Source organism: Metarhizium acridum (genome assembly GCF_019434415.1).
Source record: "Metarhizium acridum strain ARSEF 324 chromosome Unknown scaffold_320, whole genome shotgun sequence".
Lineage (NCBI taxonomy): Eukaryota > Fungi > Ascomycota > Sordariomycetes > Hypocreales > Clavicipitaceae > Metarhizium > Metarhizium acridum.
The window spans coordinates 286,007-308,300 of NW_027094027.1; the positions used below are offsets into that span (position 1 = coordinate 286,007).

General features: G+C 50.7%; 6 protein-coding genes across 6 annotated transcripts; 2 read left to right on the forward strand and 4 right to left on the reverse strand.

Annotated features, from left to right (window-relative positions):
• Window positions 1-35: 35 nt before the first annotated feature.
• J3458_014382 (uncharacterized protein) lies at window positions 36-3,028 on the reverse strand (the record flags this gene model as incomplete). The annotated part of the gene is made up of 3 exons (XM_066120524.1): window positions 36-2,025; window positions 2,128-2,749; window positions 2,806-3,028. The coding sequence occupies 3 exons, from the start codon at window positions 3,026-3,028 to the stop codon at window positions 174-176; spliced, it is 2,697 nt and encodes an 898-aa protein (XP_065974357.1). The 3' UTR covers window positions 36-173.
• A 2,020-nt stretch (window positions 3,029-5,048) lies between these two features.
• Window positions 5,049-6,192, reverse strand: J3458_014383 (uncharacterized protein; the record flags this gene model as incomplete). Its single annotated transcript, XM_066120525.1, has 2 exons — window positions 5,049-5,929; window positions 5,988-6,192. 2 exons carry the CDS (start codon window positions 6,190-6,192, stop codon window positions 5,049-5,051), a joined length of 1,086 nt encoding a protein of 361 aa, XP_065974358.1.
• A 2,814-nt stretch (window positions 6,193-9,006) lies between these two features.
• J3458_014384 (uncharacterized protein) lies at window positions 9,007-9,605 on the reverse strand (the record flags this gene model as incomplete). The annotated part of the gene is made up of 2 exons (XM_066120526.1): window positions 9,007-9,346; window positions 9,406-9,605. 2 exons carry the CDS (start codon window positions 9,603-9,605, stop codon window positions 9,007-9,009), a joined length of 540 nt encoding a protein of 179 aa, XP_065974359.1.
• A 635-nt stretch (window positions 9,606-10,240) lies between these two features.
• On the reverse strand, window positions 10,241-11,342 carry J3458_014385 (uncharacterized protein; the record flags this gene model as incomplete). The annotated part of the gene is made up of 2 exons (XM_007809354.2): window positions 10,241-11,120; window positions 11,185-11,342. The coding sequence occupies 2 exons, from the start codon at window positions 11,340-11,342 to the stop codon at window positions 10,241-10,243; spliced, it is 1,038 nt and encodes a 345-aa protein (XP_007807545.2).
• A 4,321-nt stretch (window positions 11,343-15,663) lies between these two features.
• On the forward strand, window positions 15,664-16,461 carry J3458_014386 (uncharacterized protein; the record flags this gene model as incomplete). The annotated part of the gene is made up of 1 exon (XM_007809355.2): window positions 15,664-16,461. The coding sequence occupies one exon, from the start codon at window positions 15,664-15,666 to the stop codon at window positions 16,459-16,461; it is 798 nt and encodes a 265-aa protein (XP_007807546.2).
• Window positions 16,462-16,622: 161 nt separating this feature from the next.
• J3458_014387 (uncharacterized protein) lies at window positions 16,623-16,901 on the forward strand (the record flags this gene model as incomplete). Its single annotated transcript, XM_066120527.1, has 1 exon — window positions 16,623-16,901. One exon carries the CDS (start codon window positions 16,623-16,625, stop codon window positions 16,899-16,901), a length of 279 nt encoding a protein of 92 aa, XP_065974360.1.
• Between the last annotated feature and the right edge of the window lie 5,393 nt (window positions 16,902-22,294).

The window sequence follows — 22,294 nt, forward strand, 5'->3', positions numbered from 1 at the left end:
TTAATCGCGCAACCTAGATGGATTCAAACGTTTACGTTTTGTATTTGCATTTCATCTGACTAACTCGTGAGATGGGAACAGTGCATCCGTCCCAGAAAGTCAAGTGGTGGGTTCACTTGCCAACCGTGTACGTGGCAGCCCTGTCGAGCGACAAGTCCACGTCGACGGAGCGGCTATACGTCCTGGATCCGGCGAGGGAGTGTGTCGTCGTCTGGCCGGGCGCGGGCTCGGAGCCCGAACCCAACAGGGTGATTTTGCGGATGCTCGCGGGGCCGGCGTAGTCGAAGACGCCGTCGACTGGAGAGGCGGCCGTTGTCGTAAGTGAAGTTTACGAGGGAGTGCCTGCCGTGCTGGTCGAGGGACACGCCGTCGTCGAGGTACAGCTCGCCCCGTGCGCGGCCGCGCGCGTCAAGCGGCACGAGCAGCTCAAAGGGCTGGAGGCGCAGCTGGGCGGTGGTGAGGGTGGCGTTGAGGCGGGCGGGGACGATGACGCCGGCGCGGAGGAAGAGCGGGATAGAGGCGGTGTCGACGCCGGTGACGGTGACGGTGCGGCCGGCGCCCCGGACGGGCCGGTGCGAGTACCAGTCGTAGAAGAGGCCGGCGGGCAGGTAGACGTCGGCGGAGGTGGCGCCGGGCTCGGTGACGGGGGCGACGAGCAGCGCCGGCCCGTAGAGGTACTGGTCCTCGAGGGCCCAGGCGGCGCGGTCGCGCGGGTAGGCGTGCAGCATGGGGCGGAGGGCGGGCTCGCCGGTGGCGGCGGCGCGGCGCATCGCCGTGTAGAGGTAGTCGAGGAGGCGGTAGCGGATGGCGGCGGCGCGGCGGGCGCTGGCCGCGACCGACGGCCAGCGGTAGAACTCCTGCGGCGCCTGCCCGAGCGAGTTGTGGTTGCGGAAGAAGGCCGAGAAGGCGCCCAGCGCCGCCCACCGCGCGCACAGCTCCTCGCTCGCGTCGCCGCCGAACCCGCACACGTCCGAGCCCACGACGTTGAAGCCGTACAGCGACGTGAAGGCCAGCATGGTGCGCATCGACGCCCGGTACTTGGCCCATGTCGAGAGGTTGTCGCCGAGCCAGTGCCCGACGCGGGCGCCGGCCCCGGGGAAGGTGGACCGCGTGATGACGAGCGGCCGCAGCCCGGGCCGCCGCGCGAGCATCGCCGCGTGCGACGCCGTCGACATCATGGTCCCGTAGAGGTTGTGCGTGTCGTACATGGAGAGCCCGTTTTGGTGCCGCACGTCGGTGTTGACCGTGTGGTTGGAGAGCCCGCCCTGCGCGCCGTTCCACGAGTCCTTGTACGCGGCCTTGTTGTGGATGGCGTACTTGGGGTAGAGCAGGTCGCGGTTGGGGAGGCCCTTTTGGTCGTCACCAGCGGCTGCTGCGCGGGGAGCCGGCGGGCTGACGGGGGACCTGGAGCGCGGCATCTCGGCAGAGGAGCGGTAGCAGTCGGTGGTGTTGGCGGGCTGGAGCTCGCACGGCCAGCCGGGCAGCGGGCGAGGCGGCGGGCGGACGGGCGGCGCGGGAGGCGGGTAGCCCTTGGCCGCGGCGTAGGGGTCGTCGCAGGGGAAGTCGCAGGGGAAGTTGCTGGGCTCGTTCATGTCGATCCAGAGGGCGTCGATGTCGACGCCCGTGTCGCGGTGGAAGAAGCTGCCGAACATGGCGTCCCAGTACGCGCCGGCGTTGCGCGCGAACCAGTCCGGGAAGACGGCCACGCCGGGCCACACGACGCCCAGCCACGCGGAGCCGTTGGCGCGCTTGAGGAAGACGTCTTGCTCGAGGCCCGTTGTCAGCGGTGCGTAGTCCTGGTAGGCCACGGCCGGGTCGACCATGACGACGTAGCGCTGGTCGTTCGCGTGCAGGTGCGACACGAGCGCGCGCATCTTGGGCAGGGGGAAGCGCTCTGGGTCGAGCGAGAAGACGCGCCGCCGGTCCATGTAGTCGATGTCTGTCCACATTGTCTCCAGCGGGATGTTGGCCTTGCTGTAGTTGTAGACGACTTCGGCCACTTCAAACACGTCTTGGTAGCCGTACCTGGGGGCGGTCAGTGATGACTCTATGAGCTTCTCACGCGGGGAATTGCTGCCGAGGCGAGGAAATATGAAAAATGTGTCTTGTCTGCATGTTGGCACCTACCGGCACTGATGGAAGCCCAGCCCCCAGTACGGCGGCATGGCCGGCCGGCCGGCAACCTCGGTGTACTGCTGGACGACCTCGGTGGGCGTCTTGCCGGCAAAGAACCAGAAGTCGAGCACGCCGCCGAGCGTGTTGTACTCGAGGTACTGGCTGCCGTCGCGGGCCTTGTCAATGACCACGTCCATGCCGTTGGAGTTGAGGAGGAAGACGCCGTGCGACCCGCCGTCCCGGTGCTCGAGGTAGATGGGGTGCGCGCCGTACAGGTTAGCGCCCTCGGGGATGCCGTAGCTGTCCTGGTTCCAGAGCGTGCGGATGTAGTTTGTGGTGTTGAGCCGGAAGGCGTCCGAGTGCTCGCCGAGCCCGTAGAGGTACGGGTCCTGCGGCAGCCGGGTGCGCAGCCGGACGTACTGCGACTCGAAGACGAGTGGAGCCGCCGACGTGTCGAAGAGCACCTCGTGCGTGTCGCGGCGGCTGATTTTGAAGGAGAAGGGCGACGCCGTGTAGTCGAACCGGAGGCGGTTCGCGGACGCCGACGACGAGCCGCCGGGCCGCGGGAACACGGACTCCGGCACCTGGTATACTTGGTTGTCCTTGTCCTGGATCTTGACGTGGAGCCGGTCGTCTGCCTGTCGTTAGCTGCGGCCCTGCATTTTTTTTTCCCTTTCACGGCGAGCTTACCGGTCTCGTAGGTGACTTCCAAGACAAGCTGCTTCAAGTCGTCGCCGTACGCGTCGCAGGCCTTCCCCGCGAGCCTGAGATCGGCCGTCAGCCCGGACCCAGACGTCTTGACGTGGGACGCCGTGTAGCCGGGACATTTGGCCAGGGCGTCGTCTCCATCACGGTTGACCAGGGCGCCCGCGGAGGCGAGGCCTGAAAAGAGCACGCTCGTCCAGAGTTTCATGATGCAAGTGGCGATGGACACCATGTGCCTCGTTCAGCATGAGATGGGAGCCCGACCGTCTTATAAGTTCAGCAGCGGGCATCGAGTGAACGGGGTCATTGCGTTCCCTCCCGTCCCGCCCCTGCGGCGCATTTTCCACCTCCCTTCTCTTTTTCAATAGTCATGGGTTCCTCATTTGGTTTGCTTTTGGTGCTTGCCTGCGAGTGTTTCTCGACGCGGAGACTCCGCAACTAGGCCCCCGGTTTGTGGCGCTGCGGGGAACAAGAAAGAGAAGTCATGTAACAGAACATGGGGAAATAGACTGGGCCAACTGCGGTGTTTGTCTGTCGGTGCCGTTTGGATCCTCCATTGTGGCGCCATGAAAGCTTATTTGAGCGACATACGGCCGAGGGTGATACTTGCTGGAGCTTATTTCCCCGTTTGCTTCACCGCTTGTGGATATTGAGGCTGCTGCTTGGTTTTCTGTTGTCGATTTGCTGTTTGCAACGGTTTTGGTTGGGGTTTGCCGGCAAAGGCGTTTTGGTCGCTGCTTTTCTTGCTCTGCCGCCCCTGCTTCTTCCCCCACACGCGGGATCCTGCCGCCGGTAGATGATTGGTCTCTTGGGTACGTACTCTGGTGTCCTTTCGTCGAACCGGGCCGACTGCTTGATGGCAGAGGGGGTCCTGGACTGGCTTTATGGGGGGTTAACATGATATAAACTTGTTTTCACGTAGCGCTACGCCAAATAAGGCTATACCAGGGTTGTAAACTGGTCTATTAGTCACGTCCTGGTCCCAGGTTTTGGGGTGTTGTGACTCGCTGCATGGCTCGCTTCGGATAAAATATCAGAAAAGTTTAAGCGACTCGCCCGCGGGGGAGGAATGGGGTCACATCCCGACCTCGCCGAGGAGGTGCCGTCATGCACTCCTGCAGGTCCTAACAGATTGTATCGAGTTGTCAAGTTCTGTTGTCGACATGTGGGTATGGGCTGTCGGTCCGACATGCCATGTACGTCTACTTGTTGTGCCGCTCGATATCCAGGTAGCAAAGGGGTCCATCGTGGGCAAGGAACCAACAAAAAAAAAGGTAAAACTAAGTGAAAAGATGAAAATTTATTTAATAGAATAAGTAAATCTAAGTCCTTTACTCATAGTAAATACACAGCTGGAATTAAAAAGTTTCGCTGATTTTCCCCGATTCTTAGTATGTGGAAAAGTCGTAACGTATTAGTAATATAGTATTATACCAGACTATAAAGGCTTGACACCTAAATCCCTTCAATGTTGCTATATATTATTCCCGATAAGGCGCTACACCTCGGCCAAAAACCGCGACGAAACAGAAGCCAAATTGTGCGGGGTTCAACTTCGCCATCAAACACGCAGACTAAGCCCCAAGCGTTCAATAAAGCAGGTCAAGTACTTTTCGTACTGGCGTCTATCTCCAAAGGCAAACATTCTGTAGGCGACGAGACCAAGCTCATGTGCGGTCCATGCAGCAAAGCCCGAGATGTTACAGTCGCCGTGTGCGAGCTCTACTTTTATCATCCCATCGTCACCCATCCAAGACGAAGCCGCCTTGTGAAGAAGGTTGGTGCGGATAGAGGGAGCAGCCCACCATTCTTCTCCATGAGTCTAAGCTTGCTAACTGGGACTGGAATCTTATCTTTTGGTCTTATCTACTAGCATGTTCCTGGTAAATTATACCCGACGGAAGTGCCTTTCGCTACATGCACACGGAAGAACGCACTAGGGTTTGTATTATATTGTAATTATATTAAATAGCACATGCTGTACTCATAAGATAATACGTCCTATGAATATTGCAAGTGTATCATCCTGTAATACAATAAAATCTCTAGTTGCCTACTGAGGATTTACTTGGGCGCCGCACTTCTTTGCTGCAACCCGCGCGCCGCACCTGTATAGTCCCCAGATGCCCGTTTGTATAGCACATTTCTCGCATACGGGAACAAATGACTCCTTAAGCTCTTTGCATTTCCCCTCTCGGCCCATTGTTATAATGCCTCCTGTGACGGAATCAGTAGTTGTCCTTTGACATATGGAGGTAATTTTGAGTAGAAATCGTACCACAGGCAGCGTGACACTCATACTTGCTGATATCTTTTTGAGGACCCGTGCTATCCCCAGCTTCAGTCTCTTTAGATTCAGTGCTTGGCTGTCCAGCATCTGGCTTCTCAGCACCTGGCTTCTCAGCACCTGGCTTCTCAGCACTTGGCTTCTCAGCACTTGGCTTCTCAGCACTTGGCTTCTCAGCACTTGGCTTCTCAGCACTTGGCTTCTCAGCATCCGGCTTCTCAGCATCCGGCTTCTGAGCGGCTGAATTCTCAGTATCTTGCTTCTCAGTATCTTGCTTCTCAGTATCTTGCTTCTCAGTATCTTGCTTCTCAGTATCTTGCTTCTCAGTATCTTGCTTCTCAGTATCTTGCTTCTCAGTATCTTGCTTCTCAGTATCTTGCTTCTCAGTATCTTGCTTCTGAGTATCTTGCTTCTGAGTATCTTGCTTCTGAGTATCTTGCTTCTGAGTATCTTGCTTCTCAGTATCTTGCTTCTGAGTATCTTGCTTCTGAGTATCTTGCTTCTCAGTATCTTGCTTCTTAGTATCTTGCTTCTGAGTATCTTGCTTCTCAGTATCTGCCTTCTCGGTATCTGGCTTTGCAACATCGGGCTTTGCAGTACTTGGCTTTTCAACAAGGCACCCGTCGGCGTCTTTTTCTTCAGGGATTTCGTCCGGGATTTGGACACCGCACATGCCGAGAGCTTTTTTCAAGCCATTTCCCCACTTTTCCCTGAATTCAGAGCCATCCTTGAAGCGATTGTAAAAGCAAGTTTCGCAACTTTTCTCGTGTCCTTCCCAACCAGAGTCGCAGCCTTCCTTGGCGATAAGCTGAATGACCATACCTATTATATTACATATTAGAGGCTGCTGTTGCAAGACAGTAAAAAGTTAGCACTTTACCGCAAACTTTGTGGCAGCTCTCCCTATATCGCTCGTGCTGCTCGGCCTGAGAAAGTCCATAGTCTGTCCGGTTAACATTTGGGTCAGAAAAGATAGTTTCCCAGGCTTGGAGCTCGGTCAACCCCGGGATCGGACTAATAGGAGCTGCGTTGGCGAAAGACGCCAGGGCGATAGCCACAGTAGCAGATACCGTGAAAGAACGCATGGCTTAGACGGAGATGACGGAGATTCAAGGCTATTTCAAAAATTGAAGTTGAAGATATAGGGAGAAGTGAAGAGACAAGATCAACTGAAACAACGAGATATAACGCCTATTTATCTACACGTTACTATGAAGGAGGACACATATAGACACTGCCTGATTCATGCTGAGCCCCAATAATAAGATGATGCAATAATGATTGCTCAATTTTATTACTAAAGACTATCAATGATATACAGGGGGGTATTGTATACATGACTAGCTTACTGCTTTTAATAACGCGCAAATGTGGAAAAATCGTATGTGAGATCTGTGAGCGCTATTGAAGTAATATGATTCCTCCATGATTATCATATTTGAAGTAGCTAAAATACATAAAATGGGGCAAATGTAACGTGTGTTCTACAATAATAAAATGCGACACTATCTATTCTACTATTGACTTGACTCGGCGTCCTCTCTAGTGGAGTTTATTTCTCCACGAGGCTAGAGAACATTCATATGTGTATAGCGGCAGTTACGGATTGCTCGGAGTATATCGTCCTCCATCTAGCCTGCACACGTATTCCTCTCTTGCCCCCCTAGACTGTGCAAGAGAGGCGTATGACGGCCCAGAGATCCCAAGCCATGGTCTATCTTGATGGAGTGGTTGTCCATGAGGTGATTGGACTGGGTCTGAATTACCAAGAAACAATACCACACTGTCCACCCCGATGCAGGGCAACTGGGAAATCTGGAGAGGGGGTCGGCCGTAAAGGTGATGCGTGGACCGTGTACTGATTTCTACGTCAGTTGACAGGGAGAACAGAGACATGACTAAAAGTGGAAGTCTCGGCAGTAACTAGAAGCTAGCTCTGTTCTGTAACTTGATATGAGAGCCGCCGTACTCCACACATTTGATTGTCATGCGGCAAACAATGTCCGTGAGCGCCCACTTTGAGGCGGTAGCATCCATGTAAACATTATTCAAGGCTGGTGAGCATCAGGTGTTTGTTCACTTTCGCGAGCTCAGGCTGATAGTAGCCAGTAGCTTCCGGGGCTATTTGCAAGCGGAAGGCAGACCAGGTTGAAGGCACCGTATGCGATATTGAGACGAGCAATTCAATTCACTTATTCAGAATTTCAAACAAGGCCTTGACAAGAGCGCTCAGACAAGGGTGAAAATGAAAGGAGGGAAGTGTATAGATCTAGCAGAGGTTGCATTACTCAAGCGCAAAGGATATACTCGGTTTTATTGAGGTTGTGCTTCGGTCTTCTATCTCAAAAGTCTTTCCTAATATTGTAGTCTGCTCTTGGCAATATTGGACCTTTTATGGAGCATACGTAGCGCAACCATACAAATGAGGGAAATAAGTGGGTAAGAGCAGTCCATGAATCGTAAACATGTAATAGATTGATAAGATAAGATCATACTACACGTGGCTTCCGGGTCATTCCACGGCCCCTTGCAGGCTCACTATCCTTGTCCGCTCTCTTGGGTTCTAATTAAATATGCTCCGGTTTTAATACTAGAGAGAAACTTCTCACGTTGCCTACTTGCCAACTGCTACGTTACTCTCGCATTGCGCGGTTTTTTAAGTCTTGTCCAAGATACAGGTAAAGTTCCCCTCCTGTATATTAGAGAAACCTCCACCCAGGAAATTCGGCGAGCCTTCGGAGGTCCCTTCGCGGTTCACTACAGCTTAAAATCTCTGCTGCAGTTGTTCGCCGCGGGGAGACTCGTAGAACGGCCGCTGTAGACCTTCTCCTCCTACAGCCTTTCTTTTCCTTCCTTTCAATTCAATAGCCGCCACGGCTAACTGTTAGCTGCTTCCGGCGGCCGTCTTCTTCAATTTAACGAGTCCGTCATAACCTTCCGGCCCGGCCCGGCCCAACCCGTCAAACGCGTTGGTCGCCCTTAATGAGCTAAACCAACAAGAGCAGCGGCTCCAACAGCTGTATTGGTATCAAAGCCAACAGCAGCTGCAAGATCTGACAGCTTGGTAATAGTGGTAGTTACGGTAGGCTTAAGATCGTAGCCAGCAGCAAAAGCTGTAATTATCGCTGGATAGAGACCATTGGCGAGACCAAGCGCAATGAGCTTGCTATCGTGTCCAACATGAAGGCCGTCAAATTCCATATGCTCAATCGAGCCCGGCTCGAAGGTTTCGACAGCCCGGCTACGAGCTTCTAACCGGACCGCCTGACGAAGTCTACTATGTCTGCTCTGATAACTACGTTAGCAGCTTCAGGAGGCCCGGCAGCTTATTTATCGGGTCGTGGGCTTATCACGAGTCCCTGTCAGACTAGATAGCTAGGGACAGCTATTAGCTCTTCGTGCCGGTGGCGTCTGTTGCGTTCCGTAAAAGGGTGGTTGTATAGTCCAACCGTCAAAGGGTCAAACACGACGTGCAACGCTTAGGAATCGTAGAGTGTTAAAATAGAAGTAATTTATTAAAGAGATGTCTGGCGAGTTGAGTTGCCTGTCTCTTACCTTGTCAGAATTGACCCTTCATATGTCATTGATGTCACATGGTTTCCTTGCCTTGACCAGGTCGTTAAAAAGCTTTTTGCACCCTAAAGCTGCCCACTTGATCACCAGACTGGAAGTCTTCGCACTCTGGTCACACCATTCATAAACAGCCTGTCATTGACGTGAGTTTGGGGGTGCTCATGTCTCCAACATAACCTTCCATCAAATCACCACCAACTCGAATCTTGACATGTTAACCCTATTGGCCACAATATCAGTTTTTCTCTGCTGAACGTCTGAACTTCTTTCCATGAACCATCAGCACGGCCAAGAACGATCGTCCCACTGGTGCATATGCCGGCCAATTAGCCGTGATAAGCATTAGGGCCCGGGCCCAGCTGCGCAGCGCGAAAGATGAAGCCGCCACCTCCTGCTTTGGTGAGGACGTTATCCGCCTCGAGGATAAAGGTTTGGAATGTTGTCTCCAGCACCGTCTTGAACCTGAAAATATCACTAGCCCCAAGTTCTTTGTTGCTCGCGTCGAATCTGCCATCGTATATCTTCCAGCCAACCATGTTCTTTTCGAAATTGTCAAACACGACCGGTGATAGCTCAATATCATCAAAGGAAGCGCCTGTACTGGAGACGCGAGCTCCAAAGAAACCCCTTTGATACGACCCGTCCCTCGCTGTATACTTGGGAGTGCTTATATCGCCCACAAAACCGAAATCTCATTAGCTGCCCTCATGATCTTCATGGTATACATCTCGCCGGCATTAATGGTCACTGGTGCATGTTCGAGCTCTCTCCAGGCATTATCCGATTTTTCGAGGGCGCCATAACCATTGTTCTCAGCACTGATGCCGACGTAGTACACTCTGTAGCTGTCGGTGCCGTTGCCCAAATGCGATGCGCGTAGCATCACACCCGCATCGCCACTGCGGTCAGCGAGCTTTATGTCCATTTTGCTGATGAAATCGGACAATGGCGCTTTCGCAACGACCTTGCCACCTTGTGATGGTCCGGCCGAGTTGGCTTTGGACTTGAAGTCAAAAGAACCGTGAACGTATACTTGCTTTCCAGATGTCTCCTATGTCAGTAGAGCGATAGATGTACACAAATTACCGCAGTATTAAGAATGAGAGAGGCACAAGACCTCTTTGCCATGCCGTATCCCATCAACAGCCACACAAAGCAAAAGATAGATTACCTTTGTCAGAAGTTTAAGAATAAACATATTGTCTATAGCTATGGTTGTTATTGATGGGTGTTCCTGCTTTTTGCGCTGCCTTTCTTGGATTGGTCAAGATATCTCAGGCAGCGTGATGTAGAGCAGCCTCCAGGACTCTATCCACAGCTTCGTGGAACACGTCAAGCTGTCAAAACACATGAGGAAGGAGGTCAAAAAAGGGAATTGCATTTTTAGACGGGCTCTGTGGTTCTCACTCCATATGAATGCACCTAAGTAGTCAATTTTTTTCTAATAATTGCTTTTTGTCCGAATGCATTTACTCTTAGTGTGAAAAGAAAAATTGCGTGGGCTATTGCCGAACCAGGACAATTCCGCCCTTGACATGCTTGCGGCGCCTCAGTGCTATCTTACTGCACGAGCTTGTCAACAGCGTCCGTGATATCCTGGAAAGGAAACACAGTTCGGTTGCCAGAGAGACCATTCAGATTGGGAGGCTGCCTTGAATCCAAAAACCATTCAAAGACGGAATAAATACGATCTTCCCGGTCAAAAGCTATCGTGGAAAACCCTTGTTTATCCAAGAGAGGGTTGGGTACGGTTCCGAGTTTCTCGGCCGAGTTCCATTTACCATCCTTTGATCGAAACACACTGGTTCCTCCCTGACTAGTAGTCACCAGGAGAACGGTGCCCTGATACTTGGCAGGCAGAGAGATGCCATCGAGGCCGTCGCCAAGCTTCTCGTTGTTTGCAATGGGAACTTCAAAGGGCTGGCCCGTTGCATCGCCGGCATTGAAGCGCACTAGCGTACCACCCTTTTGCTGGTTACTCGCGAGCAAAAGATTCCCGTTGGACACAATGCCGGTGAAGCCCGTCTTGGTAGCGTTGGTATCACCGCTCAAATGCCAAGGAATGACCTTCAAACTGGGCGTCACCTTGATAATGGCGCCTGGGTAAGTAAAAATTTCATAAATGTTGCCACAGGTATCGACTGCGAAGTCCTGTGGCCCTCCGTAGGCCCCCTTTGTCACAGAAGTAACATCAACCCGTGCCTTCTCCTGGCCAGTTTCCAAGTCAGTAATGAGGAGGAAGTTGGTCCCAGAAATATTCCTGCCCGTGGTTTCAAATGCTGCACCAGTGTTGATCGAAGATATCAATCGGTCTGGGCCCTGAAGCAGGATACCACTTGCGTGGTAGTCTGCATTTCCAGAAAGTCCTGGAAAGTCGATAGTCTTGACGACGGTATTCGTTTTCAAGTCAATCACCGCAATCTTGGATTCGTACAGCTCACTAGATGGATCAGTTTCGTAGCATACAGCGGGTGATATTAGGAGCCTTTGTGTTCTAGTCATACCTGCAGTACAGAACAGTTCGCTTCTGGTCGAATACACACTTCTCGGGATAGAGCTGGGGACTAGTGACGTTAAAATCGCCCCCGACTGCAGCCGGCACAGCGGCGGCGATAGCTCCCAGACCCGCCGAGAGTAGGATGGTGACAGCGGCACCAAACATTGTGGTTGACAAGTAGTCAAGTAATCGTGTTAAAGGAATGGTAGTATCTTTCTTATGATGTTGGCAAAGTAGTAAACATCAAGTCTAGAAGCAGAACATTTGGACAATATATATATTCTTCAATGGCAGTATTTAGCATTGAACTGGTCGTCTGATTCCGCCTGTATAAGCATCTCCAAGCAGCGTCAGGGACTTGAGTCAGCACGACGACAGTCGAAACATGCCGCGCTACAGTCTCGAAACTACCTTCTGCGTCTACCTAGCCGTTGTCGGGTCGATCCCGGTGCCAGGAAACCTTGTTAGCAAACGTGGTAGGTGCATAATTGGCATGAATAAGGCGCGTGTCAACAAGGTGAGGCAAGCCAAAGGGGTCTATATCAAAAGTCTTTGCCTACTGAGGAGCAAGCTAACTCATATATATTACGTATATTGTCTTGGGCGTAGGTGCTAGGCTATGAGCTCGAATGCGATACCCTCCGTTTTCATTGGGCGGCTTCTGCTATGACTACACCATTGAGGGCATGTGCTTTGCTCTCCTTTATGCTAAGCGCGACGCAGTGGATCTGGCTAGTCAGTTTGCTTGCAGGGAAGATTCTCTGTCTGATTTGGTTCTGCGCATAACCGCGGGAAGACTGAAGACTTGGCGACCGGGTTAGGGGTCTGGTTGAATATCGCGCAATGCATCAGACTAATTACTGTATATATAGCATTAGCATTGTCATGTTGGAAATGCATAGCGCAATCTATTTTGGAGACTAGATATCCTGGGCCGCTTACCTCTGGGTATCGGCATCACAACCAGGGCCATGCAACAACTGATATCTACCCCCCGAGCCCGGCAGGCGGGGTCAATTCCTGTCCGTAAGGAAGTAAGCAGCGCTGAGCCCATGAACGAGGCATTTGTACTTGAGAATCTGGAGTTTTGGTTGCCGCCCGGTGGGTTGAAAACAAGAGGCTTATATGTGCAAGCTTCGGCCGATCTTAACACGTCAACTGGTGCCATTTGATGGCAGGGAATACAACTACCTCGATTGCCAAGCACAAATCGGCTCTGCCACCGAGACCTGCCAGGGCCGACTATCAATTGTCAATGGTGCCCTACATCACTTGTATCATCGCCGCCCGTGCTGGTCACGCCGGCAGCTTCTGACTGTGTCGTCACGGCTCTTCGCCCAAGACAGCCCCTGCAACCGTTGACGCACAAGGAAGCGCCTTTCATTCCGGAAATTCCTGCGTAATCCCGGCGGTGATACGACCATGGCATAAGCCGCAGCCTGTCGGGCAGCATCGGAACCAACCGGCGTAGAACCACAGGGCCACGACTTCCGCAAAGGCACATATATGTGATGGAGCGATATATCACTAGAAAATGGTCCGGGAAATAGTTAGGGAGGGGAGACGAAGACCTTTGAGATTGTGGCAGCAAAAGAACTGCACCTATGCGTGACAGCGCCTCGGCGACAAGACCCGCGGAGGAGCGCAGAATCATGCAAACCCACGCTTAAACTTGAAACAATTTGCTTAACGGGGCGGTGGGAGGTAATTAGTATGTGCCCACCCCGACGTTACTCTATGCCAAACAGTGGGCAAATACTTATTGCCTATAACTATGGAAGTCGTCACCAAATCAAATGATTTCATTTACTTTGAAACAGCTAGTGCTTGAGGACTACATCCACCTAAGGTTTATTCTGTTGACTGGCATTGACAGTACTTCAGGTGTGAGGGGGATCTTGGTACATCTGGCGGTAGAATTTAAGGAGTCGCACAATATATGTGTGACAAGTGATGCAACACCAAAGAATCAAGCATGAGACTTTCTCTGATTGGTCAACTAACTCGGCTTGTCCTTAACTAGCATATTTAGTATCAGTTTTGCATCAAATCCGAGAGTCTTGAGCACAAACCTTATGAATAGATCAGCCGTAACGGCTGAGGTATCCTGGGGGGCGTAATTTGGTGGTGGAGTGACACATTTCTGGGCCTTATAGGTGTGATTGGCGACTTGTATGGCGTGATGAAAAAGATTCAATGTTCGTATGAAACGGTCCAGTGATGATTTGCCAGCCAAATTGGCGAACAATCCCGGAAATTCGGCCACGTAACTGTGGCTGTGATAGAGACAGTCAACCGCAGACTTCCCATATTCAACGTTCGGCATTGCCGCCGCACTCATTCGTGCCATCAAAGTCAAAAGCTGCAAAATAGAAGCGCCTTCTACAAGATTCAAGATAATGCTCTGTGGCGGCGAGGTCGACCGGTCTCTTCACTTCAGCGTCTACATGTTTGCGGCCAAGTTCCAACGGCGATTTCTCGCTCCGGTCTAGCTTGAACACAATTCCTGGCCTTCTTGCTGAACACGAGGTACGACAGCGCATGAAAACTCTCATTCTGCTGTCTTTTGAAGAACATGGAGCGAATATCTTTCGCATCGTGCGCAGGTGCGCTCCCGGGTCAGTAACCAACGAAAAAGCCAACAAGTACTGCGAAGAACTCTTGGTGCTTATGATTGGCACTCTCTCGACTCTTCCACCTTGAGCCGTCGAAGGCTTAAAAATGAGTTGATATTTGACGGTGAGGAGAACAAGGCGCTCATGAAGTTGGGAGAGGCTGAACGTAAACCGCTTTTGCAGTGAAGGAGATATACCCTTCACTGGCTATCGAACTTCTAGGCATGACAACTAGCGCCTCTTGAAGCACCATATCAACAGGCTGGGCTGGACCGCGCATGAATGAACTCTGCCATACGGAAGATGCTTCTCGTCTTGGTCAGGATCCGACATGATGTGGGCGAGGGCACTTACGTTGAGAGACAGCACCCTACGTGTTTAACTCCAAAACAGGAGCTCTTTGTACGACATGTCCCCTTGGTACGAGCCGAAATTTTCTTCCAACATCAGCCATTTATCGTTATTCTCAATGGCAGGACTGCCGGTGGTGCAGGCATCAATGATGAGCGACAGCGGTAGTATGTCTCCCGGACTCTCGTCGTCCGTACGAAGCCTAAATGGTCCCATTTACGGGAAACCAGTGCGACGCCATTGCTTCCTGTAATGTTAAGGCACGATGGATCCTTTAGGTTTTTTCGTCGAGACGTACGAGACATCGTACGCCCTAGGGCAGGATGACACACGCATGACAAAGCCGGTAAATTTGGAACGTTAGGACAGTCTGCCACGGTTTATTGGCCTTGAAAGCCTACATAATGAAAAGATGATTGAGCTAGAGGTACTCTACTATCCTCTTCGATATCTTCTTCAAGTTGCTGTACATTCAACGCGCCTGTTATTCAAGGGAGACTGTAAATCGACAAGGCGAAGCTAGTCAGGTAAGGGTTCGGTGTATCTTCAATATCGAAGCTATGCTCTGAGAAGTCTTCTAAATTTCACTTCGAAAATTACTCGTGAGCCGTCGGATATGTTCTTGGCTTTATATTGGTGCTGCAGGTCCTCATCAATAAATGATGGGAAAGATGCAGGGCTTGTTTGATCTTTGGTGTCGGCCATTTTGAACTTGCATAAACTGGGAGAGTATCAATAAGCTGGATTCGAAAAGAAGGATAATTGTGTGCGTGATTACTTGTTACAACATAAAAGACGCTAATAGAGCAGCTTACAATACCGGTGAAGGAGCTCTTGCCACACTTTCGTACGTGAGGCGCCATGTAATGGCTTGGCAGGCCATATATAGAACATTGTGTATCAAAATGGGGCTGCTCCGACCGGGTTACCTAACCTGCCCCCGACAAAGGATTTGGGCTACAGTTGAGTATCATGTAAGCCATTACCCTCGAATAATGACCAAACTCATAGGACTATACCCCGAAAACATTGTTCCCGGCTGCGTACCAAGTCCAAGAAATGCAGGTCGAATGCATAAGTGTTTCATCCCTGGAAGAAAAGTAGTGGGTGTCCGTTGAAAGATCTGACAAGCATCTTGGCCCTGGTGCCACGTCGGAACCTTCCTGGCCGTGACAGCATGCAAGCCGCTTAATTATTCCAACAGGAAATACCCCCATCGATGTACTACGTGCAGGAGTTTTTACTCTACTTGATTGGATACTTGATAAAGAATTGGTCGGAAATGACTATGCACTCACACAGCTGACCACATGCAGTTGCCTTTTGTCCAGGATGTATTGTTAATCCTGCTGTGTTCGATACACAGCCTTCAGCCATCGGAAATTATCTCAGCAAGAAGGCAGACGACTAGCGGCATATTGGACTGGAGTGTACTTCAAATGCTCAACGTTGATATCAGTCATATATGATAACTACGCTGGTCTGTCCCCTGAAATGAGTAACGCCGGAAAGTATTAAAAATGGCGCCGCTGAACGATTACGACGTCACTCAATCAAATTCTCGACCGATCGAGGGCCCTGGGCGCGAGTTCCTTGCTCAATGGAGCAATCCGGCTGGTATATTTACTATACTGCTCATCATCGGAGGCGATGTGATTCAACTCGCCTGCTCCGCCGTCACAGGAGGACCACGATTTCCACCAACGCCCCTTGCCTTCTCCTTTGGCTGGGTCAGTTATATCGTGGCTGCTCTGCGATCCCCGATCAGCGACATCCCGCTTCTATCTTCGCCCGAGATAGACATCAAGGTGATTAATCTTGATTCCGGTTACGGCCGCCAAAACCCCTCCTGGGTTCTCAGTCGTCTTGTCAAGGCATACGGCTCGTGGATGCCAGAAGAGGTGCGAGGAAACATCCCACCCCCTAAAACGACATCGGGTGCAGATTCAGCACCTATCGTCTCACGACGCGGCGGCCTATGTGTCGCCGTATATCGCTGGCGCAAGAAATCTCTACCTGGAGTCCCCATACGTGACATTTACTGGTGGAGTGGATACGGAGTTACGGCTCTCCAACTCATCATAGCAGCCATCCCAATACTCTTGTACGGCAACTGGGCTATCTTCCTGGCTACGGCTGCCGGGTCTCTCTTCGCATATGTCTTCCTGGCCATGCCGCAGTGGCGAGAGGAGAAGTGGGGGATACAGCACGCCAAAAAGACCAAAGCCATTGCACTGACACGCGGTAATGGGTCACAGCATGTCATCATCATCAAAGGCCAAGTTGATGATCCAAATGCCCTGACCTCGAGGCGCTAGCTGCTGGGCGTGCCTCTCCGCCGAGCTCAAGCCCATGGCTGACGAGATGCTGGATCCTGGCGCTGGTCATACTCTGGCTGGCTCTTTTAATATCTTGTGCTGGTATAACTTCAAGCAAGTGGTATCTCCTTGTCGTTGGTGGCATTGGTATGATTCACAACATGATCATCGCCGCAGCTCCGCGAAGACCAGAAGCGCTGGGTCTCCCGATTGAAGTATGCAATGATGAGGGATCTAGTGGAGTATTTGCGACACCAAAGGTCATGTGGACATCTATGGAGTTGGAAATGAAGTATCCCAAGTGCGGCAAGCGGCTTCTGGAAGAGTTTTTCCACGGCCCACTCATAGACTGGGAAACGCGATGGTGGGAGCTACCGAGTGATGACCTTGAGCGAGAGGAGATTATTGAACAGAAATTTGTGGAAATTTGGTCGAAATAGTTTGTGTATTTGGGTTGGGTTGGAAACAGATTGGAGGGTCATGGTATTGACACAGTTTGCTGTGGTTCTTCAGATATTACATCATACCCAAATACTAAGGTGGCATGTACTAGTCATGAATTTGTACACTTGCTCCCACATCCTTGAAAAAGGCAGTCGCTGTATTGTCGTCTAGTCGGGCTGGTATCCTGCGAGTAACGATGTCAGACTAGCCATCCACAAGTTATGCATTCAACTAGGAGATGCTGTAATTTAACACCGTTTGAAACAAGTAGCCATATCATGCGGAAAGTCCGACCATTAGAGACTTATGTAAAAATCAATCCAATGCTAGAGCAAACGATTCTGACATTGGTAGACCGGGCCGTGTGGCCAAAACATGCCTCTTTCAAGCTTCAACTGCCGGTGAGGAGTAACGCAGATGGTCCTTGACTCTACTTCTGCTGGCACCACGGACGCCAAACCCGGCCGCTAACCCACAATACTTCAATGATTCAAGAAGTCACGTAACGACTTCCGGCCTATGGGATTGCATCCATCCACTTCAATGAAGTCGGCTGGCTGGATCAGGCCTCCTGCTTTGACTAGAATATCATGGAAGCTCTATCATGCCTTCGTTTATTACGCAAATTTCATTCGCAGAGCCGAGATTCCCAGTCAGCGAATGAGACATGGTGGCAAATGTCTTTCTGGGCTAGCATACTCGCATGTATACGGAAGGCTGCATTGGAAGCTAGGCATCTAGGGCTCTAACAAGCTGTCGTGCCATTTTTTTCAAACTGATGCATCTCGCTTGCATAACTGACGACAGATTGGCGAGAAATTTGAGTTCTAGACTTGTTGCTGATCCCTGTTGAGCCGCTGACGCTGACGCAGCGTTGGTTCTAATGTGAGCGGCAATGGCGTTGATGTTACATTCTCGCTTCGACGCATGTCCTTTACATATACAGGACTCTCAGTCACCCCCGCCTCACTGTAGCCGTGTTGTGATTACTACCTCCCAAGACCATATCCCCAGTTCAGATACGAGCCCGGTAAGCAGCAGCTACCAGTTTGAATATTGCTGCGTAGGTTATCCTTGGAGATGGTTATGCAACGCCATTGGGAACTTTGGAGACACTGGTCGGCCTGGACACTTACAAGCTACTTGAGCCGAATCGCTCAAGATTTAGGTTTTGTATAGCATTTTGAGGGAGCCGCGTGTACTGTACATTGCTGAAGTAGACGAACCTCAGCCGGTGGCAATACAGTGAATGTGAGCCCAACGTCGCCACCGCCCAAAGTCGATCATGATCAATGCCTAAAGGCGGGCCATGTTGTGAAACGACACTGCTGATGCGCCGTTCCGTCGATTGCTTCTCCTGCATGTTAAGCCAATGAACAATGGCTTCTTGAGCTAGCAGCGCAATTGCCACCCTTCCTTGCTTGCTGGCTTAGCCTGAGGGATTTTATCTTCGCCTTGATATTTTTTTTGTTTGCTTTTCAAAGCACAGCACAGTTAGAATTATGAAGCTACTGTCGACCGTAGGCAGGTGCGTTTCCAGCTATTCATGCTCATGAGTTGATATCGCGCAAATATCGCGCGCATATCGTCCGGCAGGACGATATTTGTGTGGGCTAGGCTTGATTGTTTTGAAGAACCACAGATAACTGCTACCCCTTATATACCACAGAACTAATGAACCAGCCCATGGCTCTCCTGGAGTTGCTCAACATACTTCCCATTTGAGGTGGACGATAAATTAAATTCGCGGTGTAGGTCGCTTATCAGCTGAAGAAGTAACTTCACCACTGACTCGCATAGATTCAGGATCTAACTGGCAATCGAGCATGCCACATTGAGTATCAGTTGGAGCGCAGCGCAAGAAAGCATTCTTTGTATGTGACAAGGGCTTGATATCAAGGGCTTGGAGCGGAATGACTCTATTCAATAATAACCTTGTAGGATGTCAAAGGTGCTTGATTTCTGAGAGAAAGGAAGGGATAAGTGACCACTATATATACATGAAAGGAACGGCTGTGCTCAAGGCTTCCACCGGGTCATGTGTTCAGTCTGTGTAGCCTCTAGTACTATGTCGGCGATGCCCTTTGTTGGGCGTTTGTTGAGGTTTGACCGTGTAACATTGTGCCAGTAGACTTGATGAGCCTTTTCTCTTCATTCTAACTAGTGGCCTTTGGAGAAAATGCAAAAATACTCATGCCAACGAGTTCGCCATCTAATTCACACATCAAGAAATGAGTCATCCGGGCCTTTTTATCCCCAAGGTTCACATCAGGAGACAACGCCCAACAGCCACGATCCTCCTGTTCAATTAGAAAGTAGCCTTTTCATTTTCGATGTCTACTTCTAAAAAAGGCCTCAACTTCTTCAATAGATGGTTACAATTGAGGACCAAGTCCACATTCAATGACATACATAGCTGCCAACCGTGATGGGTCAAATCCGTGACTCATCGAAGCATCGCGTCGCTTAGATGGCCAAGGTACTCTTGGGAGCCGCAGTTAAATTGCATGAACATATTGACATAGATAATATCATGAAACTAGCCACGCCACTGCAGGGAAAGGTTCACAAACCAACGCCTGTGGCATTTCCTCTTTGATAAGCTCGTCGTCAGTGCTATGTTCAACTGCACTATAGACATCCTTAAAAACATAAATCTTGACTCTGCAAAAAAACTGCATTCAAATGTCGGATCATGGCCCAGTGCAAACGTATATTCCCGCAGGCCAGGGTACATTGTTCCAGATACATCGGCTGGCAGGGCGATAAATGCTGATATTACACTATAGCCAGCCTGTTCATACCTTGGGTCTTCGACTGGTATAAGGACAGCACAATCTGCATCTAGAGGGGCTGGTATCCCATTTTTATCCTCTTCGAATGATACGTAAAAAATTGTTCTCGGAAGTACAACTCCGTCTTCCTCTTTTTCTTCTGGTGACATGGCCCAGAATCTCGTTACGGCTTGTCTTTGCCATGAATGACGTTGTAACACGAAACCAGATGAGACACGTAATGTCCTATTGTCAAGAGCTTCTGCATAGTGATTTGTGGCAGAGGAGCTTGAAGGCGCTGAAAAGTTCTGCGGAAACCGCAGGTGCACCCGAACCATCATGGGCTGTATAGTGTCAAAATTGCTAATACGAATGAAGGGCTTTGGGGCCCAGCGATATCCGTGTTCCTCCATACGATCAGCAGAGAAAACCGAGATACTCACTGGGACCTTGCGTATAGTCCGAAGTAGCCATTTCATTCGGTCCGGGCCAGTCAAATCAAGTAAATTTGCGACGTCTAAGCCTAGCATGCTTGCGAGAACAACGGTTTCGTCTTCAAGATGGCTTGTGGTTCGCTGCCGGACCCCTAGAGCCAGAGCAGCAAGTTCGACTGTGTGTTGTGCTGGGACGACTGCTGTTCGAAGCATGCGCATATGGTTAACTCTCTGCCGAGTAAAGCCAAAAGAGCGGGAAATGGGCTATAACTCGTCAACAGGTTGAACAGCGCTTGATTTGATGTAGAATCTAGAAAATCGTTGAAGTCGGGCAAAGTGTCGCGAAATTTGAAGAAAAGTGATTCATTCAGAACTCCCTCTTGATATGTCCACAACCGAGTCATCCAGCCAGAAAAGAGCATGGTGCTGCATTTATATTCTAAGTTGTGCTCTTCAGTGAGCGAATCAATCGCTCTGTCAAGAACCACGACTCGGCCAGCGGGAACGTAAATGTCATGCATTTTCCGAATCGCGCTCTTCCTTATCGACTTTTCTGTTGGGACACAAAGGGTGTCGATGTAGAATGGAACGGGACCTCTGTTAGACTGTCAATGCCATATTGGCGATGCCTTGTAGCCGATCCAGTTGACACGACGGGAGCGCATTTCTCAGACTTTTGTTGCCAACGTTTCCAAGGCCATGGGACCAAACGTGGGAGAACACAACATGAACTTCTTCCTGCTTTTCGTGGACAGTCAGGTTTCCACGATCTAATTGGTTCTCTGGTGCATAGTACTGAACGAGAGGCGCCTTGACATTTCTCACAATGGTGTGTAAAGTCTCGAATGGGATCTGAATAAACTCGCAGGCACAAGCTATTTCAGTGTGTGCTGTCTGATATTCCTCATCGTCAATATTCATTGCGCTGCATGAAGATGCGGAGCAGGCTTCATGCGGTAGCCATTGCCTTGGTGCCGGCCTCGTGTTGCAGTAATACGCGACTGAGATGTCACAAGATCCTTGAATGCGGGCTATGTCGTATTTACACCATTGAGAAGCTTCAAGGTGATGGAATAGAACCTGGCCTTCGCCGAGCGGCTGCAGAAGATGCCATGCATATGTTGGAAACTTCGAAATTATCAACTTCTGAAAGGTGAATGTCAAAGCTTGGATTGAGACCAAGACCCTGGAAGGTAATTCCATTGTTTCAATGCTGTACGCAAAAATCCTGATCACCTCCGCGCAGAAGTTCCAACCCTCTTCCAAGATCCTGAATCGGTTTAACCTTGCATCTCTTTTGTCCAGCCGACTTGTCTCAGCAGTCAGCCAGGTGTTGAACGTGGAAGGAAGCGATTCTGACGTGATGAGTTGGTCGCCTTCATCTGACTTTCGAATAAATGCAGAAACTTGGAGATGCATGTCCTGGAGCGAAAGTATAAGACTAAGGAGTCCAAAATATGGTGATTTTTGAATTAACCGGGCAACTAACTCGGCCGAACATCGACCCGTTTGGGGATCTTGGTCGTGGTTACTCAATACACCGCCAGGCTGCCTGGCGAAGTCTAGAAGCTCTTGAATGGTTTTAATTTTATTGACAGGACCGCTGTAGAGACAAGGAATCAAGAATTTTTTTTTCTCTTCCGTGTGAAGATGGTCCATGGTTGCAAGACTGGTGAATAGACAGGAAGACAGGGTATGTTGAAGCTTTCGCTGAGAGGATGGTGATATAGCCTGCAATGACAGCATCTCTTAACAGCCGAGGTCCTTTGGAACCTGGTACCACGTGCTAGTTATAGTTGATTTCTTGCCTTTGACACTCCAATTTCGGTGGATAATGTGCAATCAACACAGCTTTGCTAGGAAAGCGGGATCTCTTCACCGTGTCGATAACCGAGAAAATTTCCCAACCGTCAAACTCCATCACAGTTACATCACTACGACACTCCGAGTCTCATAGCGGCCAGTGCCTCGTTGCTCACACAGAGGGGAGCACAGCAGGAGACTATTGCGTATAGTGTAACAGGCCCAGGGGCTGTCCGTAGCAGGGCTGATTAGAGGCAGTCAATACCACACACAGAAACTTTGGATTGTCATTCAAGCGCCTGTACATTCCTTTGCTTGGCTCAATCTCCCGCAGGCAACAAGCATCACCTCTCCAATACCCCAGCTAGGCTTCCATGC